Raw genomic sequence first — 23,828 nt, 5'->3', positions numbered from 1 at the left:
AATTAATTACAATTACCTAAGTAAACCTCAGTAACAAAGGAATTACTGGCGGCGGCTCCACTGTACTGGAAACAATACGCACTAGGTTTGCTTCGCGTAACGCCGTTCCTGTTTTTTTAAATCGTGCTGCGTGATAGCTGGGGCACCCTGTATATATATATATATATATATATATATATATATATAACACTGGCGAACACAACGAGCGCATACAGCCTAATGTCATCAAATAAAGTCTTCGTGCAACTGGAATAGTACATTGCATTGTAGAAACAAAGCGTAATACGCAAATCTGAAGAGATATGAGCACACACACACAAAACAAACCAAGGTGGTTATTAAGATTTTAATGGTGAGCGATCTGCGTGAACGATCAGTGTCTTTATTGCTGACTACCATGGCAGGAAGATAATTTCAGTCACGACATGTTTTAGGATCGAAGGACTGGAAATAGGTGACAGTGCTATGGATGCGGAATGCTAACTTTGAGAACGTGGTCTATGGACGCGGTGCAATGAAAGGAGCTGATCTGATCCAATGTGCGTTGAATACGGCATTATTGTGATACATTTTATGAAAGAGACGGGCGTGACAATTTTCGTCGAGTAGCGAGCAAAGGAATGTTATGACTGGATTTCATGCTAGTTACGCTGGCAGTGCAATGTTACTTAGACGTAATGAAATGAGCTGAGCGATTCTGCACAGCTTCAAGCTCATTGGTTAGTGTAACTTGACTGGTATCCCAGACTGATGAGGCGTATTCCAGATTAGGGTGAAAGTAAGTGGCGTATAGTTGTCTTTTAAGCGCTGTAGGAGCAAGCGAGAAATTTCGTTTTAGGAAACCAAGCATGTGATTGGTTTAAATATAATTTAGTGAACATGTAGTTTTGAAGATAGATTTTGAGTGATGTGTACGCTGTTATACTTATAGGCAGTTACAGATTTTAGTGAAATATCGTTCAGGGAATAAGTAGGACTACGAGAAACTCTAATTGATTTATGCTTGACTACGTGCAATTCTATATTCCAAATTTCATGCCAAGTAACAGTGGTATTAAGGCCTGTTAGGAGATTAGTATTATACGAGGCGAAAAAGCGAATAAGGCTTCAAGCCTATCATAAGGATTATGGCTGCTAACCAAAGAGCTTTAACCTAACTGCCGCCCTTTGGTTACTGGATTTTTCGAAACGTACGTCGGACCTCGTGTATGCAAGCAAATCACTTCCCTTGTCTGCTTCTGCACGATCATCTGTTCTACATGAAGCAATGCACTTCCTGTATTTGGTTGTGCAGAACCATCCATCGTGAACGTGGTTTCGGCTATTTTTAAGCCGCGCTCACCGAAAGCACTGCCGTCTCAACCGCCTTGCGCTAGATCCTTGTCTCAGTTTTTAATGCAGCCGCCCGCGGGCTTTTCTCAAAAACCTGTCCCCAATTTTGCCCATTCTCACTTTCCCTTACTGGTTTCAAGTGCGGAGTGAGATATACGGAGCCGTTACTAAGCTTACCATACTAAATGCAAGGCACAACGAAAGTCTCTGGGAACGATGTCAAAGCGTAGTCAACGTTTCTTGATATATTACCACATCAAAAAAATAAAAGAAAGATCGAAAATGTGCTGACCCACTTTGTATGAGCTTACGCAGACGAAAATATCAGAATTATTAGCGCAGTGCATGTTTACGTATGGCACCAACAAATGACATCACTTGCCCGCTTGTGGCGTTGATTATTACACCAAACAATTTCTTTGTTCACGTTCGTGTTATGACAAGGCCCAGCGGCTGCGCTAAGCAAGCGAGGATAACGCGTTTCATCTTCGAGCAATCTCGCGTCTCGCGCTATTCAAACATAAAAAGAAAGAACATTCGCATTAAACTTTTTTTTTCTCTGCAACCATTCAAGTGATTGCTACTCGTACAAATGTTCATTCGTCTACTGAGACATCCGCATCGTATGCGACAGTCAGCATATTCTTCTCCATGTTTGCATAGTGTATCAGAAGGCAGATACGCAAGCGGCTATCCTGAAGCGTTCCAAATGTTTGCCGGAAAGTTATCGCAAAACAGCATGGTATCTTCGCGAAGACAGACAATTATAGCGAAAGAAGATTGCCGGAGGTTGTTGCGGCGAACACAGAGCAGAACGAAAATATAATGATTATGAAGTCTTACGTCCCAAATACACAATAAGGTTGTCAGATACGTTGTTCCGGAATAATTTTCTTCACCTGGGGATCCTCTAACTTGCTCCCTAAACTACCTACATGAACACTACCGGGTCTACACTATAGATGCATGTACGTACGTATAAGTACCCAAGAACGCGGACAGAGTGACGGCTGCCACCGTAGCTCAATCGACATAGCATCGCATGCGTCATGCGGTACGGGTGGGTTTTGCTCGCACCAGCGATGTTGTCAGTTCTTTAATTTCCAATTTATTTCATTAACAACGTAAAGATTCATCATAAAAATTCCTGGTTTCATTGTTTCGTTGCACAGTTAAAAGAAAAACACGTCATTTCCATTACGTTTTCCTTCGGTTCATTGTCTGCTGGCTTTTTTTTTTTAGTTGTTACTAAAAATTGTGCCCTTCAGTCCCCCTTATGTAATTTCTTTCAATATGTAATTCCCGTCATTAACTTCATGCTGACTCCTATTTCTGGGACACAGAACACGTTGCGTGTTGAATAAATAGGTTGCGTGTTCGTATCACGCTCGGGTCACCACTTGTAGGAAATAGAGCGATGCACCCGGTCACGATACATAGTTGATATGTTCAGAATATGTACGTCGGTTCACGAAAGCTCCAGTCACTCGCAAGTCGTGTACTGTCACTGCCAAACACGACCATCCAGAGATCGGCACACACCGAGCGTGCCTGCTGTCTTCGTCGTCTTCGTCGCTGAATCCAAACGCGCATAAAATATAGACCGTCCGCTACACATTCCTTTATTCGTCTTTCGTACTCGCGTTTCGCTTTTCCTTTCAGTAAGTGGTCAGTGTACGCTCAGCACACGTGTCTCTCGTCCCCGCATTCGTCGCTCGCTAGCCGAGTGACAACACTTCCGGCATATGGAAGCCACGTGACAGCCATTGCGGGAGCCATCTGTTACCCCTGACGGAACCAATCGCCAGTCCACGCTGTAGCCTGGGCCGTGAGATCTCACGACCCGGGAGGTCATCACATCGGAGCTGCAGCTATACGGCACGAGGGGGCGCCTTCGTTGCCGCTCCCCTGCACGTTGACGGGCAGCTCCGCACCGTGCCAAGCCTTTGGCACATTTTCCCGCGCCTCCCAGCGGGAGACCATTTTGGAGCGCTGCGTACGCGCTACGCATGGTCAGCTGGCCTCTGCCCAGCCGATAAGTACGCTGATCTACTTAGGCGGAATTTTCGGCCAGCGCGTGACCGGTAAACAACTCGAGCTGCTGGATACGTTGTGCTAAAGACGTAACAGCAACCCGCAAGCACGTAGCGGTATAGACGACGGTCGAAGTGGCGTGAAGCGCTGGATTTTGGGCGAAAATAATATAGCGCCTATTTTTTTCAAACGGTCCTTTCGATAAGAACATTAAGAAAAATCATTTTTAAAAATGAAGCGTTCTCGATAGCACATGTTTTCCCTGTCACAAAATATACAACACTTCGATATATGGGACAGTGTCATCCCACGATAAGTCAACAAATTGTAGAGAAAGAGGAAGAACGATTTTTTTCGCGGCTATCTTCGCATTTAATCATTAGACGTTTTATTGCACTCCAGTCTAACACAATTTTGTTTTACATGAGACTGTTTCATGGACAAGCAACGTTCGGACGTTAAGTGCCATTGAAATCGGCCACAGCGGGTCGCTTGCTAACATCGCATGTATAACGAAGACATGTTATAAGCATTATCGCTTATATCTTTGTAACCATACTACCCATGCACCTCACTTAATTATCGCTGTGTAGGGGAAAGAAGCCAACACTCGACCATGCATTTGTCACGTGAATATAGACGGCGTTGTCGCGCCACGCATAACGCAATCGGAGCTAAAAAAAAAAAGGAGAGGCATAGCGCTGCAGTACGTTTGTCGATCCGAGCATTAGTAGCAGCGTTTGAGAGAGCTCACTCAGCCATAGTAGGTATAATTCATCAAACCCAAACTAGTGCTCATCAGCAGTTGAAAAGCCTACAAGTGTGCAAATTTTTGCTGAAGTTTCATGCTTGCTCGGTTATGGCGCCCCCGCGTTCGGCACGAAGGGTGCAGAAATGGCCTGAAGAGACTCGTGCAGTAAGAAAGATGGACATCCAACCCCTTCCACGGGGAGCGCAAGCGCAGGAGATTCAGGCAAGCACAGGTGCCCCAACCATCTACGAGTGCGGTGGGCTCGAGCGGCTCAGGGCGTGCACTCTCGGGCGCCACCATGTAGCGGCGTCATTTCTGTACCCCAGTCCCCACCACCCTGTGCAAAACAAACGGGTCCACTATGAATGGGGAGTGAGCACGATTGCGAAATTAGACCGTAAGACCCCCATTATCTGTAACATATAAGTTAGGCATGTAACTTTTCTAACGTTGTGTATACTTGGTTACGTCCAGCTCAGCACCCTAGGGCCCATGTATACACCGTCTGCGACAAGAAAAAACAAGTTTCACGTACCCCACTGCGGTTGCGTCTCTGATACAGCTTACCTAATTTTCTTTATTTTTCTCTCTTCCTCTCTCTCTCTCTCTCTCTCTCTCTCTCTTGTGCAGGAATTAGCTCTTCCAAGAAAATTATTAACGTAAAGCAATCGGGGCTGACTAAGGTGACTGTTTGGGCATGTTGGTAAGACATGAAGGAAACTTTATACGCACAAGACGAGTCCACAAGACACGGGCGCAGACTTAGAACAGTGTTTTATTTCAAAGCAAGCGACTACATATATGGCAAAATCTGTGACACATCACGTGTGCGCCGCCCGCAGAAAATTCCCATCTTTATACGCAAGAAATAAAACTCTTTCCTAGGCAGGACGAAAGACGGTTTTGACACACAGGTGTCATGAAACCTGTCAATCAATTCCGCTTCGATGATCTCGCGGGTTAACTGATTACGACTTTTGCTAACAATTGAGCAGGCCCTAATACCGGACTACACGTGTCCTTATTTGTGGCATTTGCCTGTTTACGCATGCAATTTCTACAGTGCGCATCCACAAACTCCCCTCTCATTTCTATCACAAGTGTAGCGATGCTCCCGAAGCCTGTCGTTAAGACACCGATCAGCTCCGACCACAGTTCAAAGACAGATTTTAAACGATCCCTTCCGCACTGTCAACGAACTTTGACTGATGTCTCTTTTTGCAGACAAACTCTTTGGGAGCACACGTCCTGGTCAATCTGCACAAAGATTGCAGTTTATCGAGAGCGCAAAAAAACCACTTTTACACTGGCCCGCTGGCCAATCCTTTTCAGTCGATGCGATATGCCGTGGATGTGTGGAATAACCGCATCTTTGTTGTAATTCGTGGAAGCCTGAGTGGCATTAGTTATTTGGGGTGACTTGCTCTTCAAAAGGCCTTCAGCAACGCTGACGAGGACATTCGTGGGATACCCTAAGTTCTTGAGACGAAGCAGCCTGTTCAGAGAAGCTGTCGGATGATGATTTTGCCATATATGTGGTTGCTTGCTTCGAAATAAAACACTGTTGCAAGTCTGCGCTCGTGTGTCTTAGCCTCTTCTCTGTTCTCGTCTTATGCGCAAAATGTTTCCTTCATAATTGGGGCAATTCACGCTTTCCGGTACCAAAACAGAAGTTATTGTCATATACGAGTACGCATATAGTAAGCTTATCAAGTTACACTTTCCGTAATATGTTCCGTTCGTATGTAAAAACAAAATGCCTAGCTGTCCAAACCGTTGAGTGCTTGGTGGTGCGGTGTTGTAGCGACACGTTCGTCACTAAGGTTGGTTCTGAACAGTAATCTAAGCCACCGCGGTCGCAGGTTCTATTGCCAGTTCGCGATGTTCACGTTACGGTATGTTAGGCGCATCACAACTCCCGTGCTCTCTCTCAAATTTAGATTCACCTTACGGAACTCCAAGTGTTCAACGTTAATACGGAACTTTGCCCTACGGTGTCTCTCACAGCCCGCATGTTTCTTTGGGACGTACCAAATAATAAAGCAATATAATGAGCCAGTAACCGAGATTGTTTCCAGTAGACGCTTTGACAGCTAACAAAGAACGGCACCTTTGTTATTCCTTATTACCCTGATCACTTCCCCAGATTGCCAAAGCAGCTGGAAACCTACTAAGTCAGGTAGCTTCGAATGATGCTAATTCATGGTCTCTTATTTTCTAAGCAAATATTTTCTTTCTCATGCTTCTTTTCCCGCATACCTACCTGACACCAGGTTATTGCTTCTCGCCTGGCTGGCTTTCATTGACCTCGCAGCCCACAGCGCTGTTTCGAAACGTCTGTCACGAGATAGACACTTGTACATACGCGTATAATTGCGCACAGCGTGTTCTTTTCCACTCAGTGAAATTGCCCTGTCCAATTATAATGTCATCATGGCGGTTATTCCGTTATTACTTCCCTAAAGAGGCCTTTCGCCACTCGTAAAGCCCTTGACACAGGTTTTTCACATTCCTTCTCTTCTGGCTCGTATTAAGTGTACGTGACATCATCGGGCCACTACATGACAATAGGAGTGCTGTGAGACTTCCTAACGCAATCAAGACTTCAAAGTGTGCCTTTAAATTATCTTTTCACACTGTCGTGCTTTCGGGCGGCCGCACAGGTTCTTTGAAGAGCGTTTCACCACGTTCTTTGCTGAAGAGAGACTAGTACGCGCGATGTGCTATAGCGAAAACTGTGACGTTTCCATATAAATATTCAGTGCGGTTGCAGGCCTGCCAACACGTGGGCACTGCTGCGATGTTCAAGCACCACTTTACACATAGGCACGCTGGTACGAAGCACGCTAAACGATCCTTCGTTCAAATATCCTGCTTGTTCGAGTTGGAATACTGTCTTGCTTTACCTATGATGGCCACAGATCAGATCATTCTAGCACGCTTCAATGTGGTTGATGGTTTAACGCATCTTATCATGCTCTATTAATCAACACATCTTGCATTCAGTGATTGTTAGCATTGTTTTCCACACCTCGGTGAGAACATTCAAGTATATAAACACAACGCCATTGGGCGAAATAACAGAAAGCCGACGCGAGCGTCGCTACAGCCGAGACGCCACGCTAGTTTTGTTTTTACACGGTTGCTTCCTACGTTACAACGTCACCTTGCGCTTGCAGAAAATTGGTCTAATGGAAATTAATGATTTGACGTTGACACGAGTGATGTAACAGGTGACATTGTGCAAGACAATGACAAAGTAAAGAGCAGGCACATTAGCTCTCGCGTCCTTCTCTGACGTCATAAGAGAATGCTGGCGAAAGAGGTCGTCGTTTCTCGCTCGGCACATTGCGTGTCACGTTCCGTGCTACAGATGTTTACGCACGCCCATTTACGAGCTTCAGAGTTGCCCGCTCTCGTCAAAAGCAGGTGGCAGAGCCGAGCTGTATTCGCAAAGCTTTCTCTGTCTTTCTTGTTTTCTCGCTTTTTCTATAGTTGCCTTCTACAAAACTACACAAATATACAAGATGGGACACCGAAATAGGCTGCAAGGGCCACAACGGCGCCTGGCCGGTGCGACGAACACAAGCGGAGAAGAGACACCTCCCACCTCCTCCCCTCCCAACCCCCCCACCCTTTTCGAAGACACCCGACGACGTCCCAGATCGACGCCACACACGAGCGGCACCACTGGAGGCCGGACCATCAGATGGCCCGTCCACGACGACGACCGCGCCTGGCGTGCCCAGAGCGGCGCGCAGAGTTCCGCTGGCTGCATCGCGGACCCTCGCTGGCGTCGGCGGCCCAGTGACCCCAATTTGGCCGCTCCGCAATCACGGAGAAACGGGCACGGGCAATCAGCGCTCGCGCGCCGCCGGCGATGCGGGCGACGTGCGAAAAAAGACGCGTACTACGCTCCGCGACGTCCTCGTCGCCTGCCGAGGGATATCCCCCCCCATACGGAAACCGAGCTCCTCTCCAGCGCCCCGGCGACGTCGCCGAGGAAGTGTCGGCGACTCGCGCCCTGCAGAGCGTAAGGTCTATAGTTACGACGTGAGCGTGAGAGAAGGACCCGTCGAGTAACCACCGCTTTTATGGATGCCCTGAGGGCCCCGCGCTATTCCTCCGAAAGTGCAATCGTGACTATGCGTCGGGGCCACCATAACCGGAGACGGGGTACGCGCCGCATCTGTGGGTCGAGTGGCGATGACCTGCGCTCTCCGATCGCTTGGCTAACGCTTGGCATAACATTGGAGACCTCTAGGCTGAACTCTTACGCTTAGCACGGGCCACAAGCATATATGTCAGGTACGTATTTAGGCGATGATAATAACTGCAGCTATCACGTACGGGGGAACAGACACGTCGATCACCGAGGGACGGAACGTCGAAAATTCGTCGGAAATGCATTCCGTGCAGTAACCATTTTAACGGCAACGTTTATGTTGGTAGTGGGCAAATGGAACGCCACAGCGCCGACTAAGTTGAACTCTTGGCAACACGGAGTCCACTAAGCTTATCTGCCATTTCTCAGTCAAGCTGCCCGCTTCTGCCTCTGCGGCAAATGCCCATCGAAAGATTGAGGTCTACAAAGTTTGGTGTCGTACCTGAGCGCATGAAGTGCAATCAGAAATACGGCTGCACCGAAAATAAAAACACGATTAAATACTCTACAATTCCTGTAGTGACACATTTTGGTAGTTTTTCGTGGACTGGTGAGTGTGTATTTTATATAGGAGATTGTCTGAAATTCTTCACGTTACCGTTGACATCTATTGGGCATTGCCACAGTGTTCTGAGCTGAACGGACAACGTCAAAGTCTGATCCCACTACCACGTCGAGTACTATACAGTATACACAGCTTCACAGAATATGCACCCCTAACGCTTCTCATGCCCACGGAATCCATACAGGGAGTAAATGCTTTGTGATCCCCGAGCAGTACTAACAAAAATTAAATGTGTTCGGATGCACACCAATCCATTTGACACATAAACGACCTTTGTGATCAGGTTGAGGGCATCGGCACGATGCTTCAGCTGATTGAATGATTGATTTCAGTGGTACTGGAATTACCGGCTATGCTTTCGCAGGCCTTTGCACGACATTAAAGTGAAATTACAGTGTGGATTCATCAGCAGCGGCTGATTCAGCTTGGAGTGTACGTCAGGGCAGCAACTAAAGTTGATCTGACGAAGTCGATTTCGCCTGTCTAAACATTCGCACCAACTTAGATGGCCCAGGTTAAGCTTTAACTTTAGCGCAGACAACTTTAAAGCTATATAAGTGAAACGAAGAATAGGAGAAATTAAGGACGTTGTTTAACAGTCAGACGCGAATAATATCATTTTCGCGTTTTATTTAAAAGGAGTCAAAAACGTAAACAAAAATGAGAAAGACAAATAAATAAATAACGTTAACAGTTTAGTCAGCTTGAGTCACAAATGAAGGTTTGTGTGGCCTTGCATACCGTACATTCCTATGCGTGTGGCTCAGTATGGATCTTCCTTGCATACCGTGCATTCCTATGCGTGTGGCTCAGTATGGATCTTCCTAAAGATAACAGTACATGTCGGGAGCCGAGGGCCTTCCTTCTTCTTGTCTGCATCAAGTTCGGGGTACAAGGACCTTCTTGCTTTTTCAAGCGCCCGATCCACCGAAAGTGTTTCGGGTTTCCAACATTCGCCGTCACGCCACTGCTAGCGACGGATAACTATTTGCAGATCGGCGCAGCAAACGCGAGAACAGCGGCCCCAGGCGGGGTAGTTTTCTCCGTACGCCGATAACGGTCTTATAACCGCTCCGCTCCCAAGGGCGCGAAAGCGCGCGACGTCTGCAACCTACTTGGATTTGGAAAGTAGGGAGGAGAAGGCGAGAAGGAGGAGGAAGGATTCAACGAAGACAAAGATTTGGACAGCGATGAAAGTGTGACTTTATCCGCTAGCACACTATGCGGCCTCCGTCGGGCACGCCGGAGAGAGGCAGCCACAAACAGAAACACACGCACATGGAGTAGAAGTGGCCCGACCAGTCCCTTCCCTTCGCGGCCGGCACATGTGGAACAACAGGGCCGCTGGAAGGAGGAGGGACGTTTCGGCTCTCGCGGGTCATTCGCGCATCGGACGCCGTCAACGAGAGATCGGACCTGCCGGCGCGTGAGTATGCTAGCTATACGATGGGTGATGCGCCGAGAGGCGTCGATGCTCTTTTCTCAGCAGGGATTCTGAGAGAAAGTTTCTTTTCAGCCACCCGCGATGGGAGATCGGTTTCACTCAATGGGCATAACGTTTTTTTTTTTTTCAGCAAGGGGGATAGAAACTTTGTATCGCGTTTTTGCTAACGGAACACGGAACGAAAACGATGGCTGAGGTTATCTGGCTTTCGTTGGGGTTTGAAAGAACTAGTCCGGTTATAAATGACCTAGATTTAAGGAAGCGATTTCTTCGCCGGCGTTCCGGTCGAAACCAGTAAACGTTTACAAGATCCCGCGGCCACCCCTGTCGCTTTTCCGCTCGCCTCGAAGGGTAGCAAACCTCTTCAAACTGCGAAAAGCTTTCCAGTGCGGCAATCGGATTTTCTATGTTAGCTAAGTGGTGCTTATACACCGGCCGAGCATTATGAACATAACACCGGCTTAAAAGCTTCATGCCAGATTTTTGATAGAGCACATAAGTAGGTATAATATTATCAGTTAGAAAGAGCGTGATCACTAATTTTCAACGTTTGTGAACACTAGAAAAATGTGATACCTCTATCAGCGGGCTTTTTATGTTAGGTTTTATGTTGTATCTTGTTTGGTAAGGTTTCGGCCAAACGAAAACGTCATAGTCGTGTCAGTAGAACAATTAAAAGGCAGATTTTTTTTATGCATGCGGCACTTGCGTTCGCTCTGTTTGAACGTTTAGATCTAGTTTTAGAAGTCAATATCGGCAACTTTCTCAATCGTTACACCGTAGAAAAGCAGATGGGAGAGCCAGGAATAACCAGCAAAGAACAAGAAGCCCAGATGAAATCAAATTGTCCTGATGAGAGATCTTTAGTGCTTTTGTTGGCACCTATATATTCGAAGTATTGAAAACTGGGCACATTTAAAAACAACTGCCGTCTTTATCTGTATTTCCATTGAGAAAGCATTAAAGTAATATATCACTCTACAACATAGTTTCCCACTCATACTACGCGTGCATATCAAAGCAGCAAACGGTTGCCGCCGGAGAATAGAGCTGAAAATACTGGTACAGATGATAAGTTCATCGCCGCTTTTTGTATATCACCATCGCAAACCTTCATCTCGCTGAGAGTTTTAAAAGGTATTTACAAGCGAAAACCGCCTCGCTCAAAGTAGTTTCGTTATAACAGATGCGGACCGCGCTGAGATCGCAGACCCTCAGCTTTCTCCACCGTCGTGTGTAGTCTGTGAAAGCGCGCATTACCATGGTGCTGCGGAAGGACGTACCGCAGGCGAACAAACGGCAACACCTTATCGCAGGCATCAAGTTACCGTCGAGCAGGTAGAACAGTACGCCACGCTGAAGGCACTCGACCCTCTTGGCGCGTAATATTCGACTATTACCTGTTTACGGCACTAGAAAACCATGAGCATGAGTACGCCTAAAAAGCACGAGCACCCATTAGAAATCCATAAGCAAAAACCAGAGCTTCGCCCTGTGTCGGTACTGCAGAAACCTTCATTCCTCTTTCTAAGGAATTGCGCTTCCCATACATTCACCTCTTTGCTTAGTCTCTGACTGGGCATAATGTATCCAGAACTCGCCGCCGATGCCATATGCTCTTGGAGAAAACAATCTCCCCTCACCTTAGCAGTGTCGTAACAGCGTCTCGCAGACGTGCGCCCGCCGCTCTTGTACGTACAACGCGAGTTATTTTGTTAGTCGCTTAACGGGCGCATGGTGCAGTGCCTAACATCGTGGACGATGCAGTGCACCAATTATTGTATAATGCTTCATTTTACTGCCGTTTCATCACGTGACTAAATATCGCTGTCAGCCCTTACTGGAGCAGAATACTACGGATGGAAACATTTCGGTGTCCTTCAAAAGCAAACTAGGCCATTAATATGTTAACTAATAATCCATTTCATCGATGGCGAAACGCCAGTTCTCGTGCACGAGGCATTAACCTACTTGCACCGAGTCAGACTTTATCCGAGAATCAGCTCGCCCGAGGCGAAGTGCGTCAGATTAGTTTGACTATACTCTTCATAATACATTGGGGTATTCGTACGATTGTATAATTTACAGACAGGAACCTCCACACACCTACAACGTCCTACGGTATGCATCTGACGAATTTTCATTCTTCGCAACTAAAACCAGACCTCCTGAACATTCTCAATCTAGCTGCAGGTTTCCATTTGAGCAGCCACATTCAGAGCTCTTTGAAGCGTAACGATTCTCATCAAGACCACTTGGCCTGTGAGACCAAGTTCGTCAACTCGCAGGCCGAACAATATTTGAAACATTTAGCGGTCTTTTGCGGTAATCCAATATTTCGCAGAAATATTGCGGTTGTTTCAGGACTGCTCCTTGAAAGATAGGATACGATAGGATGGTATAGCACTCATGGTTGGTTTATTGAAGACACAGAGAGGCTGCTTTGACGTAAACTCCCATAGCCTGCTACACCACGCTCGGGAAAGGAAAAGAGAATGAGGGTTAAAGCGGTGATAGTAAGGACAGAGAACCGGGCCCGAATGAATACATAACGTAGGTCATATAGGCCAGCATGTTCGTAGAAAGCATGGGTTGACGTCAAAGTTGCACGAGCAGAGAGCTTACGTTCATACAAGGCATAGGAATTATTTCTGAACGGTGAGATAACTTTATGACGAGAAACATCCTTGGTTGCCTCAAATGCATCGCCTCGTCTGCGGTGGTATCGCAGCAGTAACTGGCTTAAACATGAGAGTTTATTGAGGGTATGCATACATGCTTTTTCAAACAGAAAGAGATATCGACTTTAGACTTACACAGCTATCACGCTATTTCAGCGTTACAATAGAGGACAGCATTCAGTGAAATAAAACTGCAAATTACAGAATGTGATAGTGGACCAAATGTAGTGTGCTGAAAGATTCTTACATCGGCAAGCTCTGAACCAGACACGCGGAAGCTGCCCGCCTCGGTGACCGAATGTGTGCAAACTCTGCGGAAGCTGAAAAACCACGTCTTGCAAACAAAATTGCAGCTAAAGGCCGCGGAATATCTGATGAGGAGTTCCGCAGTTGTGCAACGCGATACTTCCGCAGTGACGTCACAGAGTAGTTAGCTACGAGAGCGGGAGCCGTATGCGGGTCGTTCTAATCCGTTCTAAATCTGGCGAGGAAGAGTAATTTTGAAAGGGTTCTCGGAAAATACCGGGCCAGGTCGCGCACGTTCTCCGTGCGAGCGTGCTTCGACCAGACGGCAGGGAGACTGCGGCAGATGGCAGAGATAAGGCGTGCAAACGCGAACCTCGATGCGATGCTTTTCCTCAAAGGAACGTGATCCTCTCAGCGGGAGCCGACAAATTTTATCTCGTCTGGGTCATTCGCTTGAGCAAGCTGGCATGCCCGCATTGAGGCTTAAACAATTGCCGCGTTCTGTGCATCTTTGAGAACGTATACCTTAGGCGCCGACACATTTTACCAAAAGCTATAAATATCCTTACAGAGAAGCAACATGATAGATTTATTTTAAAAAAACGAAAAAAAAATGCTCCTCAGTGAGCGTTTTGTGGGATCACACGATACTTTACAGCTTTGTTAACTTGTTTCCGTCATATTGTTGCTGGCCCATTATGAATACGTTGTCTTCACTGCTTCAGCGTCCTTGTTTGGCGTGTGACTGCCTTTAGTCGTAGTACGATAAACTCGTGTTCGCTTCAAGTCTCGAAATAAATGAAAAAAATAGGATGCCATTATTTATTCGTGATCGACCGGGCTGCTTCACTTTTGCTTCTTTGTTATCGGAATGAACCGTTTGGTGCTCGATCGGCACAGAAGTTTTGTACCTTAAAGCTTGTGTCTGCTAACAGCAGGATCGGCAACATTCAACCGCAGCACTTCTAAACTTCGTCCCCACGAATATAAATGCTGTTAGGACGAGATATAGTCTGAAAACGATGACTAGCAGTGTTATGCACGTGTTAATGCTGTCGAGGAAACGCGGAGTCGTCTGCCTTTCACACACATCTAGCTGGAGCACATTTAAGCTAATTACACCCATGACACATTCGCGAAAGTCAAAGACAACGGTGCCACTTGATGTGGGGACATTAAAACAATAGATAATTTCTTCTTCGCCTGTCGCCGTTTCTTACTCTTTTTTCACTTACTACAGTTTCTTCCATCCCAATGTTTTCCTCTTCTTCCTAGACAGCCTTATATGTATTTTCTTATTGTCTCCAATTATTGGTCAGCTTCTCATGGAATTAGTATACGGCACACTTAAAGTTCATTAATACAAACAAATCAAACGCAATATCGCAAGGTCTTTCCCACAGAAAGCGTTAGGTTAACGGTACTAGAGACATCGCAGCCTCATCAGCTAAAACGAAAGGCCCATCAGTTTTCAAGGAACAAGGCATGCTTGTATATAAAATACTTAGGACTTGTATATAAAAAAGTTTAGGACTCAAGCTCGTCAACTGGCTAGCTCTCCACCTTTTCGTTTTATAGCTTTTTCTATCTCTCTCTGAAACTGAGTGAGAAAACGACAATGTACATTTCGCGTCATATATACGAAGCGGAAGGAATGGTCGCATGATAGAATGTTTGCACATGAACTATCAGCAGGGAAAATGCAAGAAGGGAGATTGAAGTGGAACCAAGAAAATTTCCTTATTACGTCGAATAAGGAACATTCCAACGTACGCTCTCTTCCTGCGCTCAGCCGCCGAGCTTTTACAAAGTACTGAGTGACTTAAAGATGTCGAAGGTTGAGCAAGAAACCCACGTCATAGCTTGTGCGTATCAGAAAGTCAACTCAAAGTATTCAAGAATACATTCGATGCACATTTCGTTGAAATTTAGTGCCTTTACGTGTGACAAACACCTCGCTTTCGTAAGTGTTACGCTGATTTTTTGACACTTGATGCGTATTGTGATTTAAAGCTGAACCGAAGAGGCACTCATCTGCAAAGTTGCGGCCGGTGCTAGCTGGGTCCTCAACAATCACGCAGCGAGCGAGCGTATATGAGAATGTGCGCAACTACATTCGTGATAATGAACCGTTGCTTTTGGTCAACGAGGGAACGAAATGTGCCCACCTGGGCACATCACTCCTTGGCTAAAGAACATTGAGCTGCCTACTCTGTGATGGCAAAGCGAACGGTTACGTTGAGTTCTCGCCCGGAGATCCTGACTTGCGCCCCATTCGTTGTTGTTGTTGTTGTTGTCGTTGATGTCGTTGTCCTGAGTGGTCTCATTCGTGACCCCCTCACCGAGTCTCACTTTCCTCGCAGAGCGGGCGCGTGCACACAGGGTGCGGCAAGATGAAGATGGCGGCGCTGCTCCTCGTCGTACTGCTGGTGGCCGCAGTGGCGCGGGCGTTCCCCGACGGAGCACCGGTGGGCGCATGCGACTCCTTCATGCCCCGGCACGGAACCACAGCCGCACTGCCAAACCCCACTACCCCGTACGCCGTGGTGCAGTCAAAGGCGCACTACAACCCCGGCGACATTGTCACTGGTATGAAGCACCGCTCGCCTCAATTTTCCGTCAAGCGATCTGAATGCATGAAAACTTGTGCACTCGTGTACAGCCTCCCGTACGCAACCGACTGAGCGCGTTTTTTTTTAAAGCATGAAATGCTTTTAGCTCCCGTTGTCGGCGACCTTCGAGTGACCTTGAGCCAAAAGTCAAGAGCCGTTATCCGGGCACTCAAACGAGAACATCCGCGCATCGTGGCGAGAACAAAACGAGATCATCCGGACAACCAGGCAAAAGTTAGGAAAATTCGGTCGCCAGACCCTAACCCTTTGTAGAGTACTGCATTACATACGCTAGATGCTTCCCAAACAAGTTAGAAAATTATTGCTTCCGATTTCTTCCTAATGTTTGTTCACAATATCACTCAAGCTGTAACTTTTAGTACGCTGAAACTTTATTCGTCATTTACAATAGCAACGTTCAAAAGGCAGATAGAGAGGTTGCCTGTGCTCTTTTGAACGCCACCGCGACAAGAAGAAAAAAATGTCACAGTTTCGCCCTAAGGGCGAAGCAATGAATGCGATAGCAACACAGCAATGTCATATGAAGTAAGGTGAGCGGCCTTGGTAGCAATATGAATTGTAGTAAACATGAGCTGATTAAGTAAGCAGGTGTGCTGGGGCGTAAGTAGACCGACATGAAGAGAGACTCGATGACCACGAGAAGGCGCGTGTGAAACGGTGGTGTTGATGAGAAGCGCTTCCCGTGGGCAGCGCGTGCGAAGGGACACACCTGTAGTGCTGCACTGCCGATCTGGGCAGCATTGCATGTGTAGCGTGCGTTGGAAAATGTGGCCCGACTATTACTAACTGAATGAACAAGCGTGGTGTGAGCGCGCACAAACAAACATGAATAGATCACACTGAATGACTGCAGCCAACGACTGTCAAAACGCTGGCAGCGCAACGTACCTTCGCCCGCGCAGCGGGCGAAGGTACGTGCGCGCTATCAACGGAAACTGAGCGGCATAAAGGTCGGAGCCGTGTGGAGATAAGAGACGGTGCGGTCGAACGAACGACGAGCGCGGTTGTTGGAAGCGTAGAAGTGCGCCCCCCCCCCCATGCTCCCTCCGGCGCTGGCTTCCCGCTTCCTGGCTTGCGCGTGGGAGAGATAAGAGACTGTGCGGAGCGACGAGCGCGGTTGTTGGCAGAGAAGTGCCCCCCCCCCCCCCCCCCCCCTGCTCCCTCCGGCGCTGGCTTTCCGCTTCCTTGCTTGCGCGTGGGAGATTGAGTGTGTTCGCTCTCCGTGATAGCGCGCGTCCCCCCACGCTTCCGCTGGGGCATACGGCGCGCGGCGAAGATTTTATCTATACGGAACGTCACGGCGACGGCGACGGCGACGGCGACGACGACGACGACGCCGACGGCAGAAATCCGGTTGAAGTGTCCATATAATTGCTATTGCAATAAAAGTAACTACAGACGCTGAGCGCGCTGCACTGTTGGAAGAAGAAAAGCGGTTGAAAGCGGCGGCACCAAAGGCAGCAAAGACGCCATATCGTAGTCATTTCATGCTTACATATACTCTCGATTACGAGAGAGCCAGCATCTTTTCTCCCTTTTTGCGTCGTTGCTTCAGTTTTTCAAGATTTATAAATAGCATGTACAGTTTTTGTCAAAAGCTTCGAATCCGCTCCGCGGATGAATCCGCTCTGATAGGCCCTGTAGCCGGGCTCTCATGACGTGCCTAGCACTGGAAAGCTCCGTGGAATGAATAACAACACTTTCGCTTTCAAGCAATGAAGGTTATGAAGCGAAGAAAGGGAGCCAGAGGTCTGGAACGTGGCGTGGTTCAACGACAGATCCGGTCTCACGGGCAGTGGCCTCAAACGTTGGCTGTACCTCTTACATTTGACCGATAGAGGCGCCTACATGTTACGTCATTCTGCTGACCGTGTACGCGACCGTGCGGGCGCTCTTTGACCACGCTTGGCCCTTGCGCCCATAAACAACACACGATCAATATGTATGCGACTGTAAAGACAAAAAAGAAAGAGAGAGAGAGAGGGGAAAAACATTCTTACGGCATCTTTCAAAATATGCTTAATGTCCTTCTGTACTATATGAAAAAGAGACAAGTTGCTAGCACTTTATAAATTCCTCCCAACATTATCTCGGGGAAGGCCGTAATCCCGATCAATCATTTTCAGATGTAAGGCCACTTATGCATGGCCTAAAGTATAGCGCAACACCTCGCTTCAGCGACGCGCATCCTGTCAATGCACTGGGGAACTATGCGGCGTAAAAGTAACGCTGACGAGACTGGTACAATACTTCCGCTAACTGAAAATGATATCCTAGAGAGTGTCCAATCGAGTATATTGGCCGCTACCTGCATAGCTGCTAACAAGAGCAATCAGCAGCTAATAAGTCTGGAAACTTAGCGAAACGATATCAGACGTTCTATATGTCCCGCCGACTCCGAAACACTGATGCACCAAAACAGTATTTATATTCATGTCTGATCCTACCCTAGCTGTAGTAGGCATGCCGGCTACAGCTAGACGTCATAGGTTGTCTTTTTTTTATTCGACTCTCTCTTCGGCAGGCGCTTCCCCCCCTTCACAATCTTTCGTACATACAGTTGCATCAGGAAGCGCATAACTGCATCACTGAAGTCCTTGAATGGGAGGGCAAAGCACGACTACAGGCACACCCGTGCACCAGAGCGTAAATAGGGCGCCGCGCTGTTGCGTATGACTCAGTGACCGTATCGCCTTGTTACACACGTTGCTCCGGACCTAATCCAGTCCATTTTCGAAGAAAAGAAAGAAAAAGCGAAGGAGAAGCAAGGAGACTCATCTCTGTCAGCAACAGTTGTTGCAGCACCGCCTTAACACCAAACTGATTACCAAACTCTGCTAAACTACGGCCGAGTAAATCATGGGCCTTCGCAACACGAAGCTCCTCCCTCAAACACAGACTACTTTCCAAGGTATTCAAAGGGGAACGTATGTGCCCTAATGAGTAAAAATTATGCAAGAACTTATTTTTTATTCGGGGGATTTACCGCGATACATATGTAGTAAAAATTTAACAAAATGCATCGAATAAACGCATGCATTACGCTAATGCAGGTTAGCGCATTTACGGCAGCTCTGTTCAGCTCAACTCGAGATCAACGTAAGTATGCAGTTCGGAGAGCTCTTGCCGATATAAAAAGTAATATCTTTCTTTTGTTCGGAGAGAGACAAAAAGATCGTTTAGAGTGAACAATAAAACTCCTAATTCTGGATTCGCGTCAAATTACGTGCTTTGCTTCTTCGCCGAGGCTACACCTATTAGCTGTCACATGATTAATCAGGCTCTAAAGCCGCTTCGCTAACACTGGTCGAATCTCGGGGGACACTCACCCCCAAGGGTCGCGGCCAATATTTTCGAAAGCATTTACGTGACACCTCACGCCATAGACCTGGTCATGGACATCTCAGACTAACTTTGATTTTGATTTTCAATTTCTTTCCTCCGCAGTGACAGTGACGACGAGCGGCCCGTCCTTCAAGGGCTTCATCGTGCAGGGTTTCAACCCGCAGACGCGTGAGGTGATCGGCGAATTCTTGGGCGGCCCGGGAACGCACGTGATTTCGCAGTGCTCTGCCATCACGCACGAAAACAACCGGAACAAGAAGGCGGCCACGCTCAACTGGAAAGCACCGCTAAACTCCGGACCTGTCATGTTCAGGTAAGCGCGCAACAATGTTACGAGTCGGTTGTAGCAAACTCCAGTTATCCACGATTTTTTCGAAGAAGACTGCCAGACTGTGGGGCAGGTCATTGTAGACGAGGAGTGATCGCCCTTCTGATCTCTCATTTAATTTAAACTTTCTGACTGGATCGTACAGTTTTGCTTCTCAACCGAACAAAACTTTAAAGTGCTCTTTACTGAACCTCATAATCACATTTCTGCGCTCATCAGCACAGGCATATCGCAAGTACTGAAGTAGCCCTTTGGCCGCCATCATCAGGGCAGCGAAGTCGGCCGCATGCCAGCTGCCTTTAAATGAAATGATCGTGGGGTGCCGTAGGCAAAACTAAGCCTTTCATTCCATAAAGTCATTTTGACTCGTTCCGCGTCAGCACGTTGTTAAAACAATGGGCGAAAAGTATTCTGTGCGTGTTATTACTTGATTGTCTGTGAAGCCCCGCAGCTGCCGCAAAGTGGGCAAGTATACTGCTACAACTGTGGAGCTCGACGCTAACTCGGATGAGCCCTGGTTAATTAGGCTCAAGAGAAGATATTGCATAAAGGGCAATGGTAAAACTTGATAGCCCATCGCTTCTCTCCTCCTAGGAGTACCGAGCTTTAAGGCTAATATTGCTGTGTGATGACTCAGCGTCTCCGTTATGGCTGTCCTTCAAAGCAGGTCATGGGCTGCTGCATAACAGGTCGTCGTAAATTGTACGTCCCCTCCCTTGAAACGTCGCTGTACAAAGGTTGTCTGGGACGACTCCCTAAACAAGAGATTGTCGATTACCCCTTGCAGACCTTCCGCTCGTAAAAAAGAAAAAGGAAAAAAAGCCGTTCAAGGGACTCAGACATCTAAACTCCGAAAAATCGTGACAGCTGTTAACGCATGCGCTTTATGACTGTGTACACTTCAAGTTGATTTTCGTTTGGTTCTGTGGTCACTTATGTTAATACAAGTCCTTCAGCACAAGAGTAAGACAGCCTTTCTACTTGTACGGCAAGATACAGGCATGCAAACACAGTCAGCGTAGGCCACCGTGCTGACTTCATCAATATTCGACACTCGATATTCTAATGAAACCTTTCCCGCACACATTAAGCCAAAATATCAAACCAGACCGAGGCCTTGAATACGTGTTTTAAGTCCACATTAGCACATACCGGTATGTAAGCAGCCAGTTTGGCTGATCGATATTCACAAGGTACCAGCTAGCATAGAGAAATTTAGAGCGTAAAGACGCACCTATAGATTGGCTGCCTAAATATACTATAATCGATGCGTTGCGCTGCTGAGCACGAGATCGCGGGACCGAATCCCGGCCGCAGCGGCCGCATATCGATGGAGGCGAAATGCAAAAACGCCCGTGTGCTTGCGTTGTAGTGTACGTTAAAGAACCCCAGGTGGTCAAAATTATTCCGGAGCCCTCCACTACGGCGTGCCTCATAATCGCAACTGGTTATGGCACGTAAAACCCCAGAAAGAAGAAGCATATCAGCAGGACATTAGCTAAAATTAGAGAAATTTAGAGCGTAAACACGCACCTCGATTGGCTGCCTAAATATATAATCAAGCATATCAGCAGGAGATTAGCTAAAATATTCGCGTGCTTGAGGCACAGCAGTTGCTCTCTAACACCATGCCCTCAAAAAGAAAAAAAGAGAAGAAAAAAAAAGTTTCTTGAACACGCCCTTGTTTTACGAAGAAACCGGACACGATTTCTCAACCATTTAGTGCATGCTGCGGCGTCCGCTTCTTCCTCGCGAGATTCCAACGCCGATATAGGTCACCTATACAACGGGCCACATTTTTCAGTGTTGCGTTAAAATTTGTTTCGCCACTGCCGCGTTAGCGTTGGGCAGCCAAGCGTGAATTCGCGGCATCTTGCGTGACTACGCTATCGACTGGAGCAACGTGCACGACTATCTTTGTTTAGTTTTCCTTTTCTTTCTTTTTCAGGGCCACTGTTGTTAAATCCTTTACGGAGTTCTACGCCAACCTGCTAAGTCAAAGTGCAGGCTACTGAAAAGAGAATTCCACGGAATTTACACAGGGAAACCATCGGCCATAGCGTATTTACATTGTGCGATCCTGCGGCATTTCACCTAGCGCTGTGCTAAATCACAAACGTGTATTCTCGTATTCTTTGTTATTTTTTTTTCGTTTTTTTTCTCGCGAACCACACTGCCTTCTGTAAATAAATCCCCCTTTTTTGCCTCGACTTCAACCGTCTTCCGCCTCATCTTTATTACGAGACCGTGACTACACTGGCAAGTCAATCTCATCCAGCCAGTGCTTGACGACGGGGTAGAACTTGGCCTTCCAGGCGTCGTCGAGTTTCCGCTCCTCTTGAACCTGCTTGTAGCGCCATTCTGGAATTGTTGTCGACTTCTTGTTGTTGTTGTAGAAGGAGCTCAGCTGAAATGTGTTATTAGAGAAGTTCAAAGGTCTAAATACACATGGTGGTTGAAAACGCCACTATACGCACAGATCAAAGCACCGCAGAAACCGCACGAACAGCTGCTTACGGATTAAAATAATACATTATTACGTGAATTGTTTCGTGTGTGCCATGACCTTCTTTACGCATTCGTTGACGCGTTCAGTAGTGAATGCGCAGATCTTATGCAATAGATTAGCGTCCCCGCTCTGTATATAACGAGTTATGTTGTGCCACACAGCGCACCAATGTTGTGAAGTGGTCAACAGGGGTCGAACAAGAGATGTCCCTTGAGCCACGCTTGAGGCTCCATATATATTCCTTGTTAGAGCACTGTTGATCATTTGAAGCCTGCATTTTCCTGTGAACCTCTATTCTGTTCAGCGTAAGAAAGGTGCTATGACATGCCCAGCAGTTTGTCGTGTACCTATTTCGGTGGTCTTCCAATTCTGGCCGCATTACGCGTAGGCGACGGCAGAAAAAAGAAATCGTTCAGCTTGTCACAGTACGACGAGATGTGGCACGTGGCTGTTCGATAATGAACGCGAAACCATCCCCGAAATTTGTTAACTATTATCTCTGCCACATACTGATACTGCCGCACACTGATAACGCCACGTTATCGAGCCGATAAAACCATTCATCCAATGACAGACGACATACAACTTCCGGAATCGCCGGTTTGGCATACGTTCACGTCTTTGGCAAGCGAGCGTGCATGTCGCAGGCGAAAACAATTCAATTTTTGGTCGAGGTGAGACTTCGTACTGACGCTGCATGGTCTGCAGGAAGAAATCGTAGCCGATTTCCCAATAATCTTCTCATTACGCTGCATTTTGGTACTCATTATGCCGCATGATCATATTAGGTGCGCAGTGGACTTGCAATTGCACACTGGCTCCACAAACCGGATGTCTCCAAACGAGTGGTTAGCGTGAAATATCCTTTTGCGGTGAAACGCTCACCATCTTTGCGTCTGCTGATTCACTTGCTGAGTCTAGAAGCGATTCTTCAATTTGGAAGAGGACCTCGGGCATATGGCTGAACCTAGAAGAAGCAGAAGCGAGTCTAATTCAATAAAACTATCTATTTTCAGCATGAGTGAATAATTTATCACGCTCATACAAAATATCACGACGGTTGAATTTGCAACGCACCAGTCGTCAGTCTGGCGGACCTGCAGCAATCGCCTGCTATATATCGCAGAAGCCACACATTCAGGTGATTACGGAACCTCCGCCAGCACTTACATATTTTGAATATGAATACATGACAGGCAACATGGCGTTGCTCTGTTTAGAGCATTAAAGAAGCCAGGGTTTGAAGTAAATCTTTCTACTAAACAGATTACACCGCCCCTTCCCGCCACTACCGAACACAGATCTATTTACGGAGTCAGTCAATGGGTTCAGCATACGGTCCATTAATCGTTGCCTGAATACCACTTACGTGTTTCGCACACTATAGTTACAGCATAGACAGAAAAAAAATATTGTCTCACGTACTTTAGAATTACACACGAACAAAGAGCACTGTTCAAGCATGCCTATCTTACAACCGATTTCACTTGACCATACATAAAGTGCTCATACCAAGAAGACTACTGCGCTGGACACAGAACTAGGTGACGACTGCTTTTTTTTCTCGCTTACCTCTTGTGAATGGACCCCCACTCGTCATTGATGAACTTGAAGGCGACAGGCTTGCCCTCGTGGTTGTCCGAGAAAGACGTGAAGAGACCAGGGATGTCCTCGTGACGGATCACATCGTCAGGTACGACCACGGACTTGAGGTAGCTGCGAGCAAGCCAAAGAACAGCGGTGGATTACCGAGAAACGAGCGCGGCTGTACACTGATTCGTCGACTTGAGACACT

The 23,828-nt window shown here is 47.1% G+C and overlaps 2 protein-coding genes across 2 annotated transcripts in view; one reads left to right on the top strand and one right to left on the bottom strand.

Moving 5' to 3' along the window:
• Positions 1-10,019: 10,019 nt before the first annotated feature.
• LOC119456100 (putative ferric-chelate reductase 1 homolog) lies at positions 10,020-21,743 on the top strand. Its single transcript, XM_037717698.2, has 4 exons — positions 10,020-10,273; positions 15,582-15,807; positions 19,299-19,509; positions 21,473-21,743. The coding sequence occupies exons 2-4, from the start codon at positions 15,612-15,614 to the stop codon at positions 21,537-21,539; spliced, it is 474 nt and encodes a 157-aa protein (XP_037573626.1). The 5' UTR covers positions 10,020-10,273; positions 15,582-15,611; the 3' UTR covers positions 21,540-21,743.
• A 2-nt stretch (positions 21,744-21,745) lies between these two features.
• Positions 21,746-23,828, bottom strand: part of LOC119456098 (aminopeptidase N) — a 30,818-nt gene continuing 28,735 nt past the window's right edge. The window contains exons 18-20 of the mRNA XM_037717697.2: positions 23,606-23,749; positions 22,919-23,000; positions 21,746-21,931 (exon numbers count right to left, since the gene is read on the bottom strand). Coding sequence (XP_037573625.1) covers positions 21,776-21,931; positions 22,919-23,000; positions 23,606-23,749 — 382 coding nt within the window. The 3' untranslated portion in view covers positions 21,746-21,775. The remainder of the gene's footprint in view (positions 21,932-22,918; positions 23,001-23,605; positions 23,750-23,828) is intronic.

Source organism: Dermacentor silvarum, chromosome 6 (assembly GCF_013339745.2).
Source record: "Dermacentor silvarum isolate Dsil-2018 chromosome 6, BIME_Dsil_1.4, whole genome shotgun sequence".
NCBI classification, from domain to species: Eukaryota; Metazoa; Arthropoda; class Arachnida; order Ixodida; family Ixodidae; genus Dermacentor; species Dermacentor silvarum.
The sequence above is the reverse complement of the archived record's forward strand: the minus strand, read 5'-3'. Positions and strand labels throughout refer to the sequence as shown.

Bases quoted from the DNA above. Each gene is read 5' to 3' on its own strand.
- LOC119456100 (XM_037717698.2), top strand. From the start codon at position 15,612: ATGAAGATGGCGGCGCTGCTCCTCGTCGTACTGCTGGTGGCCGCAGTG. The intron at 15,808-19,298 runs GTATGAAGCACC...TTTCCTCCGCAG, and splicing joins CCCCGGCGACATTGTCACTG to TGACAGTGACGACGAGCGGC. The intron at 19,510-21,472 runs GTAAGCGCGCAA...TTTCTTTTTCAG, and splicing joins TCCGGACCTGTCATGTTCAG to GGCCACTGTTGTTAAATCCT.